The following is a 23,826-nucleotide window of genomic DNA, read 5'->3' on the forward strand; positions in this document are numbered from 1 at the left end:
TTCAAATTATGCAGTCTCACAAAAAATACGACGATTTGTGAATATCTGGATTTCAAATATCAGGTATTGAAAATTTTCATTGCTTCTTTTTGTTATAATCCTTAAATATGATGTTATTTCAATTTTTTTTAATTGACAAACTAGGAATGTGTTATTTTTCTCTGCAATATTTAAACATTGAAAATTATGAAACACGAGGATTAAGCTAAACATGTGAATATAAGTAAGTCCATTAACGTAGTTTTTTGGTTCAAGAGTTCAATATTTTGTGTATTGATTTTAAGAATATTCTTGAAACTAAAGAAACAAAAAATCGAAATAAAACTCGAAATCTTAAATTTAGATGGATTGAAAAATATAATCAATCATATGTCTAAAATTTTATAGCATCAAATGAGATATGCGTTGAAGCATAAATAGTCTCAATCCATTATTGGAAAGTTATATGACTCTTTAAATATGAGAAAATAATATTTCTACATATTTGTTGATGACGGTGCAAGATATGCATTGTATATTGTAATGCCCGAGAATTTAAGTTGTTAAGTTTCGATTATTGATTTATGAATTGATGTAATTATCGAAGGATTATTCCGAGCCACGATTTGACCTAGTATGAGCACGGTGAGTTTGAGGCCAGAACTCATGGCGCATATGCGCCGAGGATTGGCGCGCATATGCGCGAGTAGTGCGGTTTCAAAATGTGCAGATGCGAAGACCTCGCGCATTTTATGTAATATATATATATATTAGTACAAGTCCTTCAGAAAGTTGGAGAAAGGAAACGAGAAAAGCTCCGCAAAAATCCTTACGCCTTTTTATATTGTAGAATTGTGATTACGAAATATCCGTCCGTCTGATTTTGAATCCGAGTGCAGTACGGTGATCCTCTCAACAAGAGCTTCATACAGACGTAAGTTTTCTCATGTTTTGTTATGATTTGAAAATATGATATTGAAGGAATCAGATATGATCCATATATGGTGTTCTTGATATATTAGACATCGTAGAATCGAAACCGGATCGAAGAACGGATACCGTATGAAATTATTATGATTTTTTAGATATAAATTGCTTGAGATTATACAGATATGTATCAGATTATGCTTGGTGATCGATTATGAGTTGAGATTGGTATATACTGATATTGTCTTATTGGATATATCGAGATTGTACCGTTATGCCGTCGATATTGAACTAGATTGAATATTGAGCAGAGTAGATCTGAGTTGCGTTGTATTTGATATTGTACTTCTCAATTATGTCATTTCAGATTGATATTGACAGAATTGCTTTGAGTTCAGACTTCGACTGACGACAAAAGAAAGGTATAAATCAATGTGAGACCCGGATTAATAACTCGAGTCAGATATGACCTGAGTTTCCCTAAAATCACATACTTCTTTGCTATTGTTTTCAGATATTTGAATTCATTGCATTTATATGCTTGTTCTATTGATTTATAGAAAGCATGAATTAGATGATTAAGTTTGAATCAAAGAGTCCTTGGCAGAGGTGCCAGGTTACTGGACATTGGTTTATATCGATGTGCTTAGGAGCAGATCGGCTTCTATTGCAGATATTCGATATAGAGTACCAAAGTCTGGGAATAAGAACGTACCACCATCTAGCTGTGGAGAGTAGGTGAGTTGTTGCGTTCTTATTCAGTCGGGATCCTTAGATTAGATGAGTCGAGTCAAGACTTGATTTACAGATTTGAATCGATTTAGGTTTCGTAGATTACGATTCATGTTACTGTTCATGCTTTTGTATCTATTTATATGAAATGCATGTTTCATTGTTTTATACTGGGAATGTTATTCTCACCGGAGTTATCCGGCTGTTGTTGTGTCTATATGTGTGCATGACAACAGGTGGGACAGGATCAGGGTCAAGAAGAGGATGATAGATCGAGACTAGAGTGGTGATTCCGGACTTTGATGTAGATTTGGTTTCAGCACTTGATATATAGGTTGTTGAATCCTAGCTTGATATGAATGTATTTAGTACAATACTTGTACTTTTACTCTTGATGTTTATACAGAATTAATTATCTTATGTTTCGCATTTATTTATTTTTTTTTAAAAAAATTTAGACCCAATTTCATTAATTGATTCATTTATTCCCAAAGAATGATTAAGAAGATGATTAGCGTCCGGGTCCCCACATATATCTTGCGAAATAGTCTCTGTGGGGACCCGGACGCTAATCATGTTCTTAATCGTCATTGGGACTAATTAATCAATTAGTATAATAAACAGGGTCTAACATTTTTTTTAAAATATAATATCAAATGCGGAACGTAATGGAATCACTCTACTATACATATCAGTATAAAAGTAAAGTACAAGTCTTGTACTATATACAATCATTTACAAACTAAGGTTCAACTACTAAATATCAAGTGTTCAACCCTATCTCAGATCAAGTCCGTAGTCTCCACTCTAATCACGATCTCTCTCTTCATCTCCTCGACCCTGAACCTGTCCCACCTGTTGTCATGCACACATACAAACACGACAACAGCCGGATAACTCCGGTGAGAATAAATCCCAGTATAAATCAACGAAACATGCAATCATATAATTAATATAAAGCATGAAGCAGATATCAGATATATATCAAAATCTGAAACATAATTAATATCAAACTATCAATCATACTCGTGACTCCACGACTCAGACTAGACTCAATCCTAGTCTAGGGATCCCGGTTTCCAGACGTTGGTATTCCTATATCGACCAACAGTAATAGAAGAAACTCCGATTCTATCCACGTCGATATAACCAAACATCCAGTGTCTTGACCTATCCGTCACAGACTGTGGCACTATCGCCAATACACTATCTTGTGACATCGTGCAATGTGCCCGTGGCGATCCCGCCACTATCAGGTACTTCTGTCACAAGATCACTCATCTAATATTCGTCTAACACATGCTCTCTATACATCAATAGAACAAGCATATCAAATCAAATCAATGCAAATAATAACAAATAGTATGTGATTTAGAGAAACACAAGTATATCCTACTTGTGTCGATCTCTCAATACCACATTGACTTATATCTTTCTTTCGTCGATTTCTGGCTCTGTCGCAGTCTCAAAGTCAAAGCCGTCAATATCAATCTGAAATGACATATCGAATAGGCATAATATCAATATTCAATTCAACTCAGATCTGTTCTGATCAATACTCAATCTAATTCAATATCGACAGCATAACTGTATAATATTGATATCCCCGTCAACTCAGACAACAACATATATCAATTACAAATCATAACCAATAGTCAATACAATCGATAATCTCAGAAATCTGACTAATCTCAATTCAATAGCTGAAAAATCATAACAATTGTATAAATAATCTGTTCTTCGATCTGACTTCAATTATATACTGATCAGTATATCCAGAACACATAATATCGATCATATCAAGATTCCTTCCATAGCATATTTTCAAATCATACCAAAACATACGAAAACTTACGTCCAGTTGAAGCTCTTGTCACGAGGATCTCAGAACTGTACTCGGATTAAACTTCGGATAATCGAATCTTGCAAAAATCACAAATCTATGATGAAAAGCTCGAAGCATCTTTAAACATCCCGTTTCCTTCTTTCTTCCTACTGAATTCTGAAGAAGAAATGTTATATATATTATACTTGCATGCTTGAAGAAACGTGGCACAATTCCTTGAATTTCAGTCGGCGCTCGGGCGGTCAAAAACTACCGCTCGGGCGCGGAAGGTTCTGTCCGAGCTCTAAATTTATTCTACTCTGGCGCTCGGGCGGTAACTTTCTGCCGCTCGGGCGCCACACGTTCTGTCTGACTTCTTCTTTTGTGATGCATTGGCGCTCGGGCTGTCATTTTCTACCGCTCGGGCGCCACAGGTTCTGTACACAAGAGTAGTCTTTTGGTGTACCGACGCCCGGCTACCCCACTCGAGCTCCTACCATCTCAATACTGTTAAGTAATCCACTTCTGATTACAGTAATTACATCTCGGGCATTACAGTCTCAATCCATTATTGGAAAGTTATACGACTCTTTAAATATGAGAAAATAATATTTCAACATATTTGTTGATGACAGTGCAAGATATGCATTGTATATCTTGCGAAATAAAAAATGAAACTTTAGTAACTTCTGATGGACATAAAAATGATGTATCAATTATATACAACATGCTATATATTTTATGACAAATTGGTGTACTATGTTATTTTATTCTCGTTGAATTTTCTAATTTGTGTACAACTCAAATTATGAATTTGCAAGATATCAAATCTTTAATTAAGTTTTATAAGCTTTTATGCTTAAAATTTAATTTTAAATAGAATTTGAGATTCCGAGTTTTAAATTTTGTAAGCAAACACGCTTAAATCTAAATTTACAAGATATTTAAAATCTTTAATTTAGTTTTCTAAGTTATAATGCTTAAAATTTGGAAAAACTTGAAAGTTTCATTATCATTCCAACAAAAAAGTGAAAGTAATAGATTTGAAGAATACAATATTGTCAAATTTGAGAATAATGTATAATGTTTGAATTCTTTTACAAAGAATGATGAAGTCCAAACTTGACAAGATCTAAAATATTGAATTTGGAATTATAATTTGATTTTGCTTACAATTTCATAAAGTTTTAAGTTTTTTTGAACAATCACACTAAAATCCAAATTTTGTGAAATTTTGGATTTTAAGTTTGTAGGAACATGGAATGCTTTAAATTCTTTAAGCAATTACACTTAAATCCAAATTTAACAAAATATAAAATCATGAATTTGAAATTCTTAATTATATCGCTTAGAACTGATAAAGTTAAGCTTACCCAAATTTGTCAGGGGAAGTTTTTGACAACTGTAATTGAACAACATTTTTATTTCAAATCTAATTCTACGTGCGAATTTTACAAGCTTTCGCGGTTAAAATCCATAATTTACTAGATATAAATTATTGAGTTTGGATTTTTTAAGTTGTATGCTTAAAATTCGACTTTTACAATTTTATTTTAAGTTTATTTCGAATTCTTTAAACAATTACGTTTAAATCAGAGTTTGCAAGAAACTAGATCTTGGATTTGGATTCCTAAGTTTTAACACTTAGAATTTAAGTTTTATAGACTTTTATCCATTTCAAAGTTTATGCAACTTCAAAAAGGTCATAAAGTCTTATAAATAACTCAAATACGGAAATGTTATTTAAGGTAGAAATACAACGTTAAAATAGGTAGCTTCGATGCTATATGTTGGAGTAGTGCCTCAACATGGTTTGGAAGGACAAGATTCACACACATATGTGATTTTAAAAAAAAATAGTGGATCTCATATATATGTGGTTAAATCTGGGTCTTCGATTCTATCATGGGGTAGTGTACGATGCTATATGTTGGAGCAGTGTCTCAACATGGTTTGGATGGACAAGATTCACACACATATGTGATTTTTAAAAAAATAGTGGATCTCATATATGATTAAATCTGGGTCCTCGATTCTTTCATGGGGTAGTGAAATATTTGTAGAATGAAATCACCAGTAAAATACGACGCAATTCGATTTGATGACGAAACAAAAAGTCAGCAACTTTTCCACATACAGAGTACAGAGAACGGTAAAGTGTTCGATTGTTATTGGATGGGATCCGAGTTTGATGATCGCCGCCGTGAAGAAGGGGTAATCTTGGGGGTGGATGGCGGCACCACTTCCACCGTCTGTGTCTGCCTGCCTTTTCTCCCCGTTTTCGATATTGGCCTATTGCCCGATCCTCTTCCAATTCTGGGCCGTGCGGCTGGGGGTTGCTCCAATTACAACAGCGTTGGAGGTAATTGGGTTGATGACATTCTTTACAGAAACGATTCACTGTCCTATGGGTTTATCGATGATTGATACGTTTTGTCAGTTATTGGCACCTTGACTATATAATTTTGCAATTCCCGTTTTTCTATCTATATAATCGTTCTCGTTTGTTGACATTTATATTCCAAATTTTCATATGCCGAACAGCGAAGTTTACATTTGTTTACCACTGTTTTTTGTGCAGCCTTTGTGATAAAAATCCGTTCTTTCTTTGCATGCTAGACATAAAAAAATCCGCAACTTGACTATATCTCGTCATACCTAAGTCATAGCATAGCAATCATGGTTAGCGGGGACTCTCCCAAAGTTTGTGGTTACAAATCCATTGAAAGTCGCCCCGTGCTGCAGGTTTTTGTAGAAAAAATGTAAAAGTTCAGAAATTTTGAAAATTAATCTGGAAATTTTTCATATAATTTTCATTAAAAAACAGGTAAAAGTTTTAAGAAATATAACTATCAACAACAAACCAACAAAAAAAGTTCCTTGATCCGCGATTCTGTTATGCGACATGGAGAAATTGGTGTGATATGTTAGAAATTGCCGTTTTAGGCCACCGCTGTGTAAGCCTGGAACTTTGAATTGATAAGCGCCATTTCGGTACGGAACTTCCGTTCTGGTCATTCCAGCAAACCGTGCAATAACAATAGAATGAAAAATGAGAAGATGGTGGTGTTTGATTATGCCCATTTTTTTAATTTTTTGATTGTTAGTTTTTTAAAATTTAACCGTTTACTCATCAAATCGATTGATCCGGGGCCCTAAATCATCAGAAACTTTAACCATGAAGCCAGAAAAAGGTTATGTTAATCTATCACTTTTCATGAACATGAACAGTTTTGGAAATTTATAATGTTTAGTTGTTTAATTATGGAAGAGCAATTTTTTTGGTGTTTTTAATTATTGAGTTACGTTCATGTATTGTTTACTGAACTGTCTCATCTATTATGAATTGGGTTTGTAGAAAATGCTGCCAGAGAAACACTTGAACAAGTGATAGCGGAAGCTCTTTCCATTTCAGGCACAAGCCGTTCACTTGTACGTGCTGTTTGCTTGGGAGTTCTGGTGTGAACCATCCGTTGGATCAGGAAAGGATACTCAGTTGGATGAGGTACTGTGCTTCTGGTGGATTTTTCAATATTCAGTTATATGAAGTGTAGTCATCTTGCAAATATCTTTCATCTCATTTTCCTTTGGCTGCTCAAACATTTGTTTCCTGCATCTTTACATATCTAATGGTTCTAAATGTGGAGCTAGCTACTGGTATATAAAAAAGAAGAAAAGAGAAATTCACATGGTCATTTAAGATTCTAGATATCGAACTATATCCTATTACAGTAAGCGGTTTTAAAGTCCAAAGCGTTGGGGTTTAAAAATTTGTACTTTCCAGAAAATTGAGCATTTTATATAATATTTATCTCGTCAAAGAATACAAGGAAAAAATGTTATTTAATTACCTCTGTCACGTTACCCAAAGTTTCAAGATCCAAATGGTGGGTAAATTTAGTTGGTTGATTTATTTGGGAAATCTGGGTGCCAGGACCAAAATGATTTTGAGTCAAAATGTCTCAGCAAGTCTAAATTATCTGTTGAAGCATGTCTCATACATTCTTCGCATTGCATCTAAGGGAATATGTGGCTTGATAAGGAAAATTACAGATTTATAACGTACATCATACATCTGCTGATTTTGATATTTATCCCACAACATTTAAAATTGCTCATCAATTGTTTCAGGCCTTTATTCTCACCTAATATAAAGATATACGTTCAGAATGATGCAGTAGCAGCCCTTGCAAGTGGGACAATGGGGAAACTTCATGGCTGTGTACTGATTGCTGGAACTGGATGCATTGCTTATGGATTTACTGAGGATGGAAGAGAAGCTCGTGCCGCTGGTGCAGGACCTGTATTAGGTGATTGGGGCAGGTAAAATCGACATGAATTAGTAACCGAAATTAGATACAAAGTTTTTGGAGAAACATTCTCGTAGGCAATGAACAAAGTACAGACCTTTGTTATATTATACATCTATTAGATTAATAATATGTTTTAATATAATTCTCTCTTCTTCTAGAGTCAGAAAAGTCGAATTCATATGAATATGATATTTCTGCATAATAAGGATATGATTTTTTTAAGTAAGTTCTTCGTTGCTTACGTCCTTCCTGGTCAGTTTCTAATTATTAAATGTGCCTTTAAGAACTCATGTTTGTGGTAAAAAAGACGAGCAATATTTATATCCATGTTGGGGGACCAAAGCATTAAAATTTAATTGTAGGACTCATAAAAATTTATTCATTTCAGTGCTGCTGGGCAATGAATAAGTGGGTTAGGCTTGTTTTAATGGCAATTAGTTTTGGCCCAGCTTTGCGTGGCAAGTAAATTGTTTCATGTACATACAATTTTTTGAGTATTGATTGGCATCTTAGGCAGATTTCTGCACTAAGTAATATATGCCACATTTCTGTAGACAACAAGTGTATGGAGACATTGCACTGCTAATAAGGTGGTTTACTTATGCATTCATTTTTTCCGTGATGGTTGAACTACGATGTGCATATAACTCCTTTTTTTGTTCATCAGTTGCTGACAGAGTTTTTAGCAAGTCAATGAGGGGATATCTTCTTGATTTTTCTACACTCAAAAATAATTCCATGGAACTATTCACTTGAAGGTGCTCACTCATCAATCTCTTATCAATCCCTGGCTTCATAAATTTAAAACAAAGTAACAACTATTTGGATTCAATGTTTTATATCCATTCAATTTCTGTTGTCAAGACTATGATGCTGATGTTAAGTAGCCACTTGAGTTTGATGAAAGTTGAAATTGTTGGAAGACATAGGATAGTCCATGAAGGAATATTTTCTTATTGTTTCTTCGGGAAAACACCACAAGGAACTGAAATATTCATGCACTTTTTACATTTAATTTCCGAATCAATATTAATTCTAGTTCATTGGAATTTTGGTGGACCTATTGAAAATCTGCCAGTTTTATTTTCTTGCTCATTGGAATTTAGGTGGACCTATGCAGATTCATCTTGGGCCCGAATTGCGGCACTTGTTCCTTTCATTTGTCATTGCACTGCATAGTTTCTTAAGGAACTGATTGTTTATTGAGTAAGAACGGATAATCCCACACCCATTGACAGAAAAACTTTAGTTGCGGTAATCTTGAAGTGATTGTCTTCTTGCTTCAATATACCCACAAAATTATCAAACACTAACAATCTTCTCACTTCTGGTTGAGTATTTTATGACCACTTATGCAATTATAGGAATCCTGTTTCCTCCAACAACCTTCCGCACAAGTTGCACGGATCTCACCCACTTTCATTCTCTAACACAAAGACCGAAGATATAATTTTTTCCCCGCAGATGGAAAGGGTTCTTTCCCCATTGTCATTGTTGATGGAGTACTTGAAACTAACAAAAGATGGGATATAGGGGGAGAAGTTACTAATTCTATTGTGGAGGCTTACCCTGGGGCTTGTCCGATTAGACCGAAGGTTAGATATCTTCATTTATGGCTAGTAATCCTGGAGTGCCGTATGCCCTTAGTGCTATAAGTACTTAGGTATCTTTGATTGATGCTTATTATAGTATTTCTAGTAACATGATGCTGAGAATGCTTACTTTGGGTTATTTTATTTCCTTGGAAAATGGTTACCGACTATAATTTTGTCTTGTTACGGAATTCACGGGCCATATCATTTATCATGATCAAATTTTCTAAAAAATATCTCTCCGTTTCATTTTCCTTGCATCATTTGCCATTTTGCTCGGTTCGAAAATGTTGATAGTTGTCCTTGTTTTGGTTCCTCATGTTGATAACTGTCCTTGTTTTGGTTCCTCAGGTGGAGCCTGCCTTTGGAGCTGCTGCTTTATTTGCCTGGAACTCCGCCACAGTGGAAACTGACTCAAATGTCTACTGTGGAAACTGACTCAAAACGGCCACAGATGACATTGTATATAAATATGTCGAAGTGAATGATTTATCATCAGATAATGTAGGTATTGTCTGATACATTTAATATTGTTTGGAAAATTTAGATAGATCAAAGTTCTTTTTGACTTTCTGTTGTTACCAGACTAATAGTTAGAGTGGGAATGATTTAAGTTTCTCTTAGAGATTGGAGGCGAAGTGACACGCCTTCTGTTCTCTTGAAAGTGTTATTTAAGTACACAGTGTTTGCGTACAATTTGTAGCTTTTCTTTTATATGATTGCTAGTAAAGACTGGGTTCAAAACCAAGTGAGGAAATGATATATTTGTCTATCCGCATATAACTATCTGCCTTATCTCGATCAAATCTTTAGATTTTTATCACATGGAAAAAGGTCAGATAGTGTGTCAAATGTAACATCTTAGCATCCAAGTTCTGTTCTTTTCCCCTTAAATTTGATAAACTAGTAACTTAAATTTGATAGCTAAACTAATCAGCCAGTATCTTTCTAGCTGACAGTAATTAAATTTGTTCTTCGGAGACAGTCTGCACCAACACATCCTCGGAGTTTTGAAGCATTGCCACACCAAACATTAAAGCTAGATGAATGATTCTTAGATCTCAAGTTGTTTTATTCAGCTCCTTTTGATTTTTGCACAACTGTGTCGGGATCCATGTCAAATTCTTGTCACAGCACTGTCGGTTTGGGTTAGTTCGACCCTACAGTGGAAGTATTTATTACCTTCACTGTTGATAGAGAGCCGCATATATTTTATGTGTGACCACATAAAAATAATATATGTAGTTCATTGTGGATCATTAGATTTAAAGTGAGGGCATGAACAAATCCGTTTTCTAGGCTTTTTAGTATTTCTGATTCCATTTGATAACCCTCTTTAAATAAAATGGTAACATTAGTAATATCCTTAAAAAACATATGTTAAGAATATATGGTAAATAAATTGATTGTTTAATATGCTCATTAAAAACTAAAGCAAAAAATTTGGAAGAAGTTCATGAAACAATGTCTTGAAATTTTTTTATTCCTTTTATTTTATGTTTTTTTTTAAATATGCATTTCCAAATAAGATGAATGGGTCCTTTTGTTTTTTTCTATGAAATGGTGAACCAAAAGCCGTTGTAATTTTCCTCAAATACCAAAAAAAAAAAAAAAACCGTCTAGCTACCGTCGTTATTTAGATTAGCAACAGTTTTAAATTTCTTCATAAGATAATTCTTCGTTGACCTATGGTGACGGTCGACGATTTATCAAAAATGTCGCTAATTAACGATGATTTTTGGGAAAAAACCGTCGCCAAAACCGTCTGATATTTTATCATTGTCCGCCCGTTTTGTGACGATTTTTTATTAAGACAGTCGTGAATAGTGATGGTTTTTGTAGCGATGGTTTTAATCAACTAAGGCATTTTTTGTTAATTGGCGACGGTTTTTAAAGGTTTAATATTCCATTGCTAAATTTTTTTTAGAAAAATAATTGTTTAAAATAATAAAAAAAAAAGTATCATTATAAAAAAATAATATTCATAATTTCTATAAACGATAATTTTGTTGGTATTGCCTGCTATCCTAAATGGTATGCATGCAGTCACACCCAAGGAAAAACAATTTAAAAGGAAAAGGTAAAGAAGAAAATCAAAGGACAAGGAAAAAGGGTACCTAATTATTAATATCACATGCAACATCTTTGTATTCGACTTCCTATTTTGTACAGTGATGGCTAAGAAACAAGAAATTTAGTAATAATAATAACTTTTGTAATCTGTCAAAAGTTGGTACCAAAGAGAAGCGGTATTGATTGCCAATGGGGCCTTCAAATTTAATGCATTGTAGTTGAAATCGAAAGTTCCCGAGCTCAAGTGCATCATGCTTTTGGACGCCAATTACCATTCACACTAGTTGAACCTGGGAGGTCTCTTTTGGAGCACAGAAATAATATTTTTCAAAGTTTAACTTCACCATCACTTTATTTTATATATATAAAATTTCAAAGTTTAACTTCACCATCACTTTATTATATATATTATTATTATATATGTAAACTAGCCTAATAATCTAAACTAGCCTGGTCACCGACTTTCATTAAATTTTTTAGTCTTGGTGCATAGAGTACTCCAGGTCAGTCCCACCACATGTGACCACTAGTCCAACGGGTGGTAGATTGATTCCTCTGATTCAAAGTCATGTTTGATTGTAAAAAATAATAATTTCATAATGATGTAATTAGTTATATACTTGATTGATACAAAAATTTTTACTTTGGGTTCGGTCTGGTGAGCAGGTCTTTAAATCTTTCAAACCTTCGGAGCTCGGGTTGGTGCTGAGGGGTTTGCACAAACAAAAAATAGGGTTAGGGAGCGTCAGAGATGTTTCCATCGTGACCCCTCCGATTGTTTAAGTCAGTGCTCTGATTATGAATACAAAGAGCAAAGTGTGATGTATTAGTGCTGAGTGAACAAGAGATAGTGAATGTCGGAAAACTGCGACCATTATCTGGTATGTATAAAACAGAAGATACTAGTTATTTTGTTGGAGTATGATTCTTGTTAGAGTAGAATCTTACCTGAGATAGAAAACATCATATGGTAGGACTTCTTTGCTGTGGCGGTTAGGGCTCTCACCTTATTTCAATGAGATTCGATCAGATCCCATATTTATCGGGGTTTTATCTCCTGACAAAGATATCTTCACATTTCCTAATTGCCATTGGCTCGGATTTCTCAGCCACACTTATGAGCTTGGACCCTTAGGGAATGGTATGTGAGCTTGGTCTCGTCAGAATTTTCATGTGCTTGGTCTCTTTGATATGTTCTTGAGCTCGGCCTTTTGGAAGAGACCATGAGCACGGCCTTTTCTGACCTCTAGTTAATAAGAAAACATGACCTTTAACGCGTTAAAGTGAATTTGAGAGATGAGCTTGAATTCGCCTATATGTGACAATTTTAGAGGCACAAGTCTCACCACATGTGACCGTCAGTCCAAGGGATGGTAGATTGATTCCCTGATTCGAAGTTATGTTTGATTGTAAAAAAAAAATTCCATGATGATGATATTAGTTAAATACTTTATCTTATCAAACTTATATTTCTTTTTCTAGTTTCAGAAAAAATTAACAAAATGGGTAAATTATTTTGAGGATCATTTATGTTGACAGGTGGGAATTTTTTTTTTCCAACTAATCATAAAGAACATCAGCACCCCTACCCCCACCTCCATCCTCTTTATATGTTGAACGTTTAGTGGGTGGTAACAATGTAAAAACTTCACACAAAATTTACACAAGAAACCAGAGAAAATGGCTCATCCAATTCATGAAGCCAATGAGAACAGCCCTTATGGATCCCTCAAAAAGGAGGATTTTTACAAGAAACATCAGATACTCCACCAAGAAACCTACATGAAAAACCAAGAAAACATTAACATATTCACCCAAACTTGGCAACCTGCAGATCCAAAATCCAAGCTGAAAGGGATAGTAGCCATGATTCATGGCTACACCTCAGAGAGCAGTTGGCTCTTTGAACTAAACGCAGTAGCCATGGCGAAAGCCGGTTTTTTGTGTTGCGCCCTCGATTTACAAGGTCATGGATTCTCAGAAGGGCCATACGATCATATCTCAGATATTCACCCCTTGGTCTCTGACTGCGTGCATTATTTCGACTCAATCCATTATGTTCATCCGAATCTTCCACGCTTTCTCTACGGTGAGTCTTTAGGTGGTGGCATTGCCATACTCATATGCTTGAAGCAAAAAACAGAATGGAAAGGCTTGATCTTGAGTGGTGCAATGTGTGAGATCTCGAGGAAGTTTAAACCGGTGTGGCCGTTGGAGAAGTTGCTACCTATAGCTGCATATTTTGCTCCATCTTGGAGAATTGCGATCACTAGCCCTCCGTTGAGTAAAGCTTACAAGGAAGATTGGAAGAGGAAACTGGCAGAAAATAGCCCGAATCGACGGACTTCCGGGAAGCCAACTGCAGCATCTGCACTGCAGTTTATGAAAACCTGTGAATATATAAAAAGAAGTTGCCATTTATTGGAAGTGCCATTGCTGGTTATGCATGGTGGAGACGATATAATATGCGATCCTGAAGGGGCTAAATACCTGTATGAAACAGCGAGTAGCAAGGACAAGAGTTTGAAGATCTTGGGGGGCGTGTGCCATCAGTTAATTGGCGAACCAAACGAAAGTGCAGAAAATATTTTTAACGCTATGATGGCATGGATGGAAGTAAGAGCTGATTCAACAACCACCAAGTAGGCAAAAGAGTAGCATAATATTGAAGTTTCTTATTATTAACTTTTAAATGCATTCTCTAAATGCAGAGTTTCTAGGCTGCAAATCGATCCATATTACGCTAATTATACTTCATATATTACTAGTAAACCGTTGGTTTCGTGGTCAAGAACGGACTCTTTTTCCGAGTGAATCGTTAACGAGTAGCTCGGTCGAAACTCAACTTGAGCACGATCGGAAATCTAGCTCAAAGCCATGCCGAGTAGCCGATTCGATTAAGCTAAAAAACTCGAACTCGGAGATGTTTTTTGCTATGGCTAAAACTACTATTAACCCTTTTGTGTAAATTATCCAAAAAACAAGAAAGAAGAAACTCAATACCGGTTGAGCTCAAATAAGTGTTACCTACAAAAACTTGATCAATCTCATGCTTGAAAATCATTATTGACCCACCTAAAGCTTGAGTTCAATTTTTTTTTTCTCAGTCGAGCTCAAGTATTTCAGCTCCGACACATCCCTAGTTTAAATTTGGATCCGTCTCGAGTTTAAGGGAAGATTTGTCCAGATGGTACAGTATAAAACACTCAGCCGAGAAAAAAGTAACAGAAAAGAATGCATACTTTTCCCAATCAAAACTAAATAAAATTAATTTTCAGTAACTGGTGAGTTGAAAAGGGTGATAATAAGTAATATATATACGTCTATTGGTCAAGAGAAATCCACTCAAGTTCAAGTTCTAATTCTCCAGATTCTACATTTTGTAACTTGAGGGAAACAGCCTGCTTCACTTTCCCATCAACAATATTTACAATGCTGTCTTCTCGCAAAGCATTATCGTGTGATTTCAGCCATTTCCCGATTTGCATGTTTCCAAACATTCCAGCATCTCCAAATGCAGTGGCAGAAGTTATCATTGGTTGAATATCTATCTCTGCTTCCCCCATAATATCATCCGCAGAAAATGTATCATGATCGTAAACTTGCTGTTAAATTTATGGAACAAAAACAAATATCACCCTCACCGTCATCGTACAATGCTCAATCATATACTACAAATGGTTTGGCAACACGGGAAAATCTCTAAATTACATGTATAGTCATAGTCATTTTGAAATTGTAACTGACATAGCGCAACAATTGTTTGTTGCTTCCTGTTGCTATCTGTGACCATCAAATTGGTATAACAATCAAAACATGGCATTTGGATTGCTGCACATTTTGAAAGATTTAAGTAGCACCACTATTATCAACCATAGCTTCTAGTGCAACTATAAATACTCAATCCTACAATGGGTAGCATAGTTCACGTGGGTTAATTCCCATGAAATATAAATTTTTGCTATCTGGCGTATTGATTTAAATGTAGTGTGTGGATTTCTATATGTTTTAGACGAAACAAAGTGTAGAATCACCACCAACTATAGCTAATGCTATAGTGGGAGATGCTTGGTCGTTCCGTAAGTTTTGTCCTTGTTCAATATGCTAAATTGGCCTCTCAATGAATTTTTGGATCTGATAACTTAACAACAAATAAAGGATTACCAGCTTAATGGAACCATAATCTTGTGGAACAGAAAGCATGAGTTCCTCATTCCAGATTGGATTCAAATTGCTTTTAATCACAGTTGTTTGTGCTTTCTGAGAACAAAGGGAGCGGAGCAGCATGAAAGGTGTAAGAAACTCCAAATATATGGAACTGAATTGACAGAAAAATTGTTTGTTTTTGAGAAATTGAAATGATATATTAACCTGCTGCCCAAGAGTCAAGACGACATATGGATCACTTGAAAGCATATCTCGGATGGCTAAATTTGTTCCTTTAAGCACAATAATCTTCAACATTCCAATAAATTCCACCATGCCTTCCTGTGGATCAGATTTGAAATAACCTTTAAACAAGTAATGATCATAAGAACACCAAAACTCGGTGCATAATTATATATCACCTCCTTACAAAACCAAGATAGTCGAGGTAGCATACTGATTTTTGCGACGAAGCTGAAGTACGAAAACTATCCATGATCTTCCTGGATAAACTTGCTTGCAAAGAATGTTTTTTGGAAGCACCTGACAGTATTCGCAGGCTTGGTTTCAGAAATTCTTGAAGCTCGTACTTAGACCTACAACATGCAAGTCAAGGAATCGTAAAGCAGTGGTTAGCCATGTGTTAATTATTGGTCTTACATGTGGGATAAAGTAGAACAATAGAAGAAACAACCTCCAGTCTTCATCTCATTAAAAAGGAACACCAATTAACATTTAAAACCCACCTGATAAATCTTGAACGCTCTTCATGACCAGCGTCTGGTCCAGGTTTTGACACTCCTTCCGGAATATAAGCCTCGTAAATAGAATTTGCCGATGCATTTCCACCAACCTCGATCATTGCATCAATTTCGTCATCAGACCATTCATCTAATGTAACAGACAAGACCTGTAGGATAGAAATTACGAGGTAAAGATAAAAGGAATCAAAGACTTTAAGAAAAGCAGAAGCTGAATGGGACCCCTTCAGTGGTTAGGGTAAAGAGCTCGTAGCGGAGTGTAAAATTCCTGAAGCAATCACCTTAGAAATATGAGTACCAAGGCTTCTGTGGACTCCACAGCACTTCAAGCATATAAACACGCCAATATTTGCCGACCTGAAGGGGGAAGAGAACAATTGAACAAACCATAAACCAGGAACAAATGAATTTTCTTTGAAAGTTTTAGATATCTTCATCTCAATTCCATCATGAATTTTTTAAAAGCTTCAACAATCCTTTGTAGGCAGAACTTTTTAATTATTTTCGGTATAAACAAGCTATTGTAACGAATATAAGGAAGAAAACCACTGAATCTGCAGTCTCTGAGCACTGGAAAAGGGCAAAAGTAAGCGGCTTGATCCCTAAGGCCACATCTATGGGGAGACCAATAACTGAATCTTTCTTTAAAAAGTAACGTCAGAAATTTCGAAGTGTTGGGAACTTACGCCCATTTTGGGTCTGGAGCACCACAATCTGCACATACGCGGTTATTGCGTTGACTCAGAAGATCTTTCAATTTTCGTTTACCTGTACAAATTTCAGTAACCAATGTACCATGGATAAACTGAAGTCTGCGAATAAAACCAAGGTAATGAAAGCAGTGTGGTCTAAACGTATGTCAGAAATCAAAGAACCAAGCTTTAATATTTAAAAATCAGCATTGTCATGCCAAATATTGATTATGATGTGTACCACAAGATTACATTTCATCTTACATAACAGCGCACTTGGTGATACATTATCTGTAATCTAACAATATTATGCAGTTCGTGCAGTAGGTACAATGCACAGTAGACAATTTTAAGGGTCACACGACATCAACATTCAGTTCCTCTTTTTTCCTTTTCCTCTCTTTTTACAGACTCGAGCTATAGAATACTAAAATTTTCTTAGTATTGCAACGAGGCACAGAACCACACCTGAAGATGGTCGTCCCAAGGAAGATGGATGGCCGTTCATAGCTTTCTTGCAACAATACTATTTATTCAATTCAAGCAATCTCTGAATAAGTACCTACACATAAATAGCACAGAAGATCGAGATTCAAATTTAATCTAATTTGTCAGTCCAAACATCTACAAGTAGAGACAATCAATATATAACAAATGATAAAAATCCATCATTCCTAATCAGCAGGCCGAATTCCAAAATAAATGAGCAATTAGCAGGACCAAAAAAAACATGAATCCATGTTACCAAGATGGAAAAACGTGCTAGAAATGGCAACAAACAATCCACAAAAAACATTGTAAACGTGATTCATGAATCAGACCCCATTAAATCGACGACTAGATTCCAAAAACAGAAACAAACCTCGGCTTCACCCCACAAATCCATCGCGAGAAACTGGACATTTATCGCACTAATGAAATCAAAAGGAAGAAATAATCGATCTTGGGAAAGACCCAGATAATGTTGCAGAATAAAGATTGAATCTTCACTCATGCAAGCGTTCGTTACGCAGATATATTCCATATCTTTGCTTACGATCTCGTTCAAATCGAAACATAGAGTGATAAATTTGAGAAGGATTTGCACCATTTATTCCTTGGCAAAAACATTGAAAAGGAAAAAAAAAGGATATAGAAAAAGATTTGAATCCTTACCTTTTATATCCACAAAGCATAAACTCAGTTGGAATCCTTGGAAAGAAAAGGAAAGAGGATAATACAGGTTTATTGTTGTTGGAAAGAAACTGGAACAATGTTGCCGTTTTAATTATCATTGTTACAGCTTTTTATCTCTCGGCCGTGTGTACTTTATAAAGATTATATTATATTATTAAATTTAACATATCTAAAATAACTAATTTTTATTGTTAAGATATGTTTTAAAATTTTAATACAAATCACATGTGAGTAAGTTTTTTGTGAGACGGTCTCACGAATCTTTATCTGTAAAACGAATCAATCTTATCGATATTTACAATAAAAAATAATACTATTAGCATAAAAAGTAATATTTTTTCATAGATGACCCAAATAAGATATATGTCTCACAAAATACGACTCATGTGATAGTCTCACACAAACTTTTTGTCATCACCATATAGCCCATTATTCATGTATCAAAGAATATCATGCTATTTAGAATAATAATATTATTATTTTTTATATAAGAATAATATTATATTTGGGTATTAAGGGATATTTGACAAGTTGAATCCACCTTGCACATCGGAGCAGCATTGTCAATGGGATGGAAGTGTGATTAATCAAAAAGATATATTGCGAACAAATTGTGATTCATCATTGAAAAATAATGTTGACCAATTTCAGAGCACACAATGTTTCAAACACACAATTAATCGGAGAGTTGACTTTTAATTCAATAGAAAAGTAATGGGATCGCTCAAGCCTTGTTGTTTTCAAAAGAAATTCAAAATAATGATTACCATTTGGTGTACATTAAAAAGATTGTATTTTATCAAACGTTTTGCTTATACTTTACAAGTGATTATATGTTCATTATTATGTTATTTATATATATATATATCGATTTATTATCTATATATTATATCTTGTTTCTCGTCTCATCTGACAAACCAAAAATTTATTGATATATTTGTCATTTTATTATTATTGAAAATTTACAAGTGATGTCCTAACATAGAGTAATATGTCATAGCACTACTTAAAGTCGCAACATTAAATTTTGCAGATAATAAGGGGAATTCCATCCAACGTATTCCTCTATTCAGTGTTTTTAAAATCAGTTCGGATGAATCGGTTTGACAATTAATCGGTCATAGGTCTGGTCCGAGCTAAACCTATAAACCGTTTTAAATATCAAAATCGGTGAAAACCAGTAAAAAAACCGGTCGGACGGATCATGAATAAGTTCAATCGGTTCATACCCTTTTTAATTTATTTTAGAAATTTGGATTATTTCTTATATTACTCAAAAAAAATTAAAATTATTTCTTATATTTAATTTTTTTTGATTATATATATATATATTAATTTTGAACTTTGTTAAAAATATTATTTTAATAATATTAGACTTTGTTTTGATTTATTTTAAAACAAAATATAGAGATAATTACATTTGATTGGATTTTAAATTGGATAACTGTATTTTTTAATTATTCATAAAAAAATTTAGAGTATGTCTCTTGTGAGACGGTCTCGCGAATATTTATCTGTGAGACGGGTCAATCCTACCAATATTCACAATAAAAAGTAATATTCTTAACATAAAAAATAATATTTTTTCATGGATGACCAAAATAAGAGCTTTGTCTCACTAAATACGATCCGTGAAGATAAGGAGCAAGCCCAATTAGCACAAAGCCCACCTCTTGACAAACCTATTTCAGCTAGCCCATAAAGTTGCAAGATGATCCGGTCCAAGTCTAAGAAGAATCGAGAGAACTTAGTGGATAGAGTTTATCACTTGTGGAGGAATATTAGTTGGTTATTTTTGGTTGGAACAAATCACTAGTCTGTTAGCAATAGCCATAGGAGTGTATAAATAAGGAAGAGCTTTGTTTGTATTTGCATGATCAGAAATATTAGTGATTGTTATCACAATGCAATTCTTTTCCATTTTTATCTCCATCTTTATTTTCTAACTTGGTACCAGAGCGATGGCGGAAGCCTTTTCACCTTGAGCAAACACCAATAGTGGCTCACCCCTTTTGATTGTGAATCCTGCCAACCAAATCAATTCCGTCAAGCTCAGTGACGATAACTTTCTTTCATGGAATCTTCAGGTTTTGGCTGGGATCCGTGGATTGGGTCTTGATCTTTTTATTCTTGATAACCCACCCGTCCCTTCCCAAATTATTTCAGACGACACAGGAGCTGAAATCCTCTATCCCAACTTTATGTCTTGGTGTCGTCAAGATCAGCTGTTGTTCTCCTTTCTCTTGGCCTCTATGACTGAAGGAGTCCAGGGACAAATGATTGGGTGTCTCACTTCTAGCCAGCTTTGGTCTCGGGTTTCACGTTTGTTTGCTTCTCGTTCCAAAGCTAAGGTAATGCAATATAAATTGCAACTCCAGACATTAAAGAAAGGTAATCTCTCTATGAAGGATTATTTGGGAAAAATGAAGAATCTCATTGACACTCTTGCTGCTTGCGGCCATCTTCTTTCTGAAGATGATCAGATTCTTCATGTGCTTGGAGGCGTTGGGCTTGAGTATGATTCTGTTGTTGTTCACGTTACTTCTAGAGTCGATTCTCTTCTTTTATCTGATGTTGATGCTCTATTATTAGCACATGAAGCAAGGATTGATTCCTATACTACTAATGTTGAGTCGTCATCTCCTTCTGTGCAAACCACTACATTTCGGCCTTCATCAAAGTCCTATTCTCGCCACCCAAACTCTGGTTCTTCTTTTCAAGGACGTGGTCGTGGACGACATTTTCGTGGCGGTCGTCGTGGTTGGAACAATACTTCCGGACGTCCGGTATGTCAAATATGTGGCGTTCTTGGTCATATTGCTGAGAAATGTTACTATCGTTTTGATACAGATTTTGTTCCTCTTCAACGCTCACCTGGCAACTCTTCTTCTACGACACAACGTTCGTTTAGTTCTTCATCACAATCCCATGTTGCTGCTGTTGCTTGTTCACAAACTGATCCACCTATGGAAGAGTGGTGGTATCCCGATTCAGGAGCTTCTCATCATGTCACATCTGATTTAGGCAATCTATCTCTTGCCTCCGATTATTCTGGTACTGGTAAAGTTCATATCGGCAATGGAGAAGGTTTGTCTATCTCTCATGTAGGACACTCGAATTTTCGTTCCTTTTCTCGGTCCTTCACTTTGCGAAACATTTTACATGTTCCTCGGATAACTAAAAATCTCATTAGTGTCAGCAAATTTGCTTCTGATAATCATGTGTTCTTCGAATTTCATTCTAACTTTTGTCTTGTGAAGGATCTAGTAACTCGGGCGGTGCTTCTTCGAGGCAGCTTACATAATGGTCTTTATAAATTTCATCTTGGCAAGCTCTTGTCTACTCCAGATGATCCAGCAGCTTGTCTTCATGCTGCTTCAAGTTTTTCCTGTCCTCAACAATCAACACCAACATCTTTTCATTCCCTAAATCAGTGGCATTTTAGGCTAGGCCACCCTACAATGTCTACTGTTAAAAATGTGTTGCTACATTGTAATCTTCCTTTTTCGAGAAATGAAAAGCTTACTTTATGTTCTTCTTGTCAGTTAGAAAAAGCCACCAACTCCCTTTTTCGCATTCTCATACTGTCTGTTCTGCCCCTTTTGATCTAGTGTATGCAGATGTATGGGGTCCCTCAAACACAATCTCTAGAAATGGTTGTCGATACTATATTAGCTTTGTCGATGCACACACTCGTTATACTTGGATCTATTTTTTAAAGCTCAAGTCAGAAGTCAACAGCGTGTTTCAAACATTCACCACATACATTGATGTTCAATTCAATCACAAAATTAAAGCACTTCAAACTGATGGGGGAGGTGAATTTCGATTCTTAACCACGTTTCTTCACACTCATGGAATTCAACATAGATTTTCTTGTCCTCATTCTTCCAAACAAAATGGGGTTGTTGAACGTAAACACCGCCACATTGTCGAAACTGGTCTCACTCTATTAGCTCATGCTTCTATGCCACTTTCCTTTTGGGAAGATGCTTTCTTTTCCGCTGTGTTTCTAATTAATAAGCTTCCCACTACCGCGCTTTCTGGAGATATTCCTCTTACAAAGTTGTTCAACAAAGTTCCTGGTTATTCTATACTTCGAATTTTTGGATGCTTGTGTTTTCCGTGTTTAAGTCCTTATAACAGCCACAAACTAGAATTTCGATCAAAACCATGCACGTTTATTGGTTATAGTGACAAATACAAAGGATACAAATGCATTACTAGTGATGGTCGTCTTTTTATCTCCAGAAATGTTCAGTTTAATGAAAGCCTATTTCCTTTTGCTCATAATTTTGTGGAAGGTTCTACAATTCTTCAACCACATGTTTCCTCAACCGTTCCTCTTTTTCTTCCTTCCGCTTTACCACACAATGTTAGCTTTCCATCCACCAACTTGTCCTCTAACTCCAATCGGTCTGTGTCTTCTTCTTCCGATTCCAGCTCTACCTCTAAAACATACTCCAGCAATTCGAGTGCTCCTACTGGGCAAGACAACTCCTCTTTAGTCCCTGTAAATGAACATCATATGATTACTAGATCTAAAACTGGAACGTTTAAGCCGAAAAATATTACTGCTCATTTACCTATTCTTCATGAGCCACAGACATTATGGGAGGCTAAGAAAAGTCCAGATTGGGTTAACACAATGAATTCAGAATATGCAGCATTGATGAATAATCATACCTGGTCATTGGTTCATTTACCTTCTAATATACCTGTTATCGGTTGCAAATGGGTTTACAAGCTCAAAATGAATCCCAATGGGACTGTTGCTCGACACAAAGCGAGACTTGTGGCTAAAGGTTACTCACAAACACCAGGTTTAGACTATACTGAGACATTTAGTCCAGTTGTCAAACCAACGACAATTCGCACAGTGTTAACTATTGCTATCTCAAGGGGTTGGCTTGTTAAACAACTTGATGTTAACAATGCCTTCTTAAATGGATCTCTCACTGAAACTGTGTATATGCAGCAGCCTCTGGGGTATGAAGTTCAAACTGGTTCCACACCTCTTGTGTGTAAATTACACAAAGCAATTTATGGGCTCAAGCAAGCACCTAGAGCGTGGTTTGATAAGCTGCGACATACCCTTCATCTTCTCGGATTCATCAATTCCAGAGCTGATTCATCTTTATTTATTAAGCATGCCTCCAAGTTTATTATTTACATTCTTGTTTATGTTGACGATATTGTCATCACAGGCAGTAATCAAGATCAAGTGACCGAAATCATTTGGCAGCTCAACAAGCAATTCTCTCTTAAGGATCTTGGTATTTTATCATACTTTTTGGGTATTGAAGTTGTCAAAACTTCTCCTCAATCTTTGCTGCTCAAACAAACCAAGTATGTTCAAGACTTGCTGCTCAAAACTAAAATGAATCTTGCCACTCCTTTACCAACACCGATGTCTACTGGAGCTAAGCTTTCTTCTAAAGATGGTGAGGCTTTTGAGGATGTTACGCTCTATAGAAGCACTGTAGGAGCCCTGCAATACCTTACCATCACCAGACCTGATATTTCATACATTGTTAATCGTGTCTGTCAATTTATGCAAACTCCGCTCTTAACTCATTGGAAAGCTGTGAAACGTGTTCTTCGATATCT

The 23,826-nt window shown here is 35.5% G+C and overlaps 2 protein-coding genes and 1 pseudogene across 3 annotated transcripts; 2 read left to right on the forward strand and 1 right to left on the reverse strand.

Moving 5' to 3' along the window:
• The first annotated feature begins 5,563 nt into the window (after nucleotides 1-5,563).
• Nucleotides 5,564-9,941, forward strand: LOC140978818 (uncharacterized; annotated as a pseudogene).
• A 3,180-nt stretch (nucleotides 9,942-13,121) lies between these two features.
• On the forward strand, nucleotides 13,122-14,087 carry LOC140971856 (caffeoylshikimate esterase-like). Its single transcript, XM_073434411.1, has one exon. The coding sequence runs from the start codon at nucleotides 13,122-13,124 to the stop codon at nucleotides 14,085-14,087; it is 966 nt and encodes a 321-aa protein (XP_073290512.1).
• A 333-nt stretch (nucleotides 14,088-14,420) lies between these two features.
• LOC140978828 (ADP-ribosylation factor GTPase-activating protein AGD12-like) lies at nucleotides 14,421-18,331 on the reverse strand. Of its 2 annotated transcripts, none has more exons than XM_073444059.1 (9): nucleotides 18,196-18,331; nucleotides 17,509-17,602; nucleotides 17,035-17,116; nucleotides 16,630-16,705; nucleotides 16,334-16,497; nucleotides 16,045-16,183; nucleotides 15,813-15,929; nucleotides 15,606-15,701; nucleotides 14,421-15,046 (listed from the first exon to the last, which is right to left on the reverse strand). In XM_073444059.1, exons 2-9 carry the CDS (start codon nucleotides 17,546-17,548, stop codon nucleotides 14,765-14,767), a joined length of 996 nt encoding a protein of 331 aa, XP_073300160.1. In that variant the 5' UTR covers nucleotides 17,549-17,602; nucleotides 18,196-18,331; the 3' UTR covers nucleotides 14,421-14,764. The 2 variants fall into 2 exon arrangements, with proteins under 2 accessions (XP_073300160.1, XP_073300165.1); XM_073444064.1 differs by lacking the exon at nucleotides 18,196-18,331 and adding an exon at nucleotides 17,903-18,157.
• Nucleotides 18,332-23,826: the final 5,495 nt, after the last annotated feature.

Source organism: Primulina huaijiensis, chromosome 1 (genome assembly GCF_012295235.1).
Source record: "Primulina huaijiensis isolate GDHJ02 chromosome 1, ASM1229523v2, whole genome shotgun sequence".
Classification (NCBI taxonomy): Eukaryota; Viridiplantae; Streptophyta; class Magnoliopsida; order Lamiales; family Gesneriaceae; genus Primulina; species Primulina huaijiensis.

Coding starts and splice junctions, on each gene's coding strand:
- LOC140971856 (XM_073434411.1), top strand. CDS start 13,122: ATGGCTCATCCAATTCATGAAGCCAATGAGAACAGCCCTTATGGATCC.
- LOC140978828 (XM_073444059.1), bottom strand. CDS start 17,548: ATGAACGGCCATCCATCTTCCTTGGGACGACCATCTTCAG. Junction 17,117..17,508: donor CTTGGGACGACCATCTTCAG/GTGTGGTTCTGT, acceptor AAATTTGTACAG/GTAAACGAAAATTGAAAGAT. Junction 15,930..16,044: donor CAGCTTCGTCGCAAAAATCA/GTATGCTACCTC, acceptor TCTGATCCACAG/GAAGGCATGGTGGAATTTAT.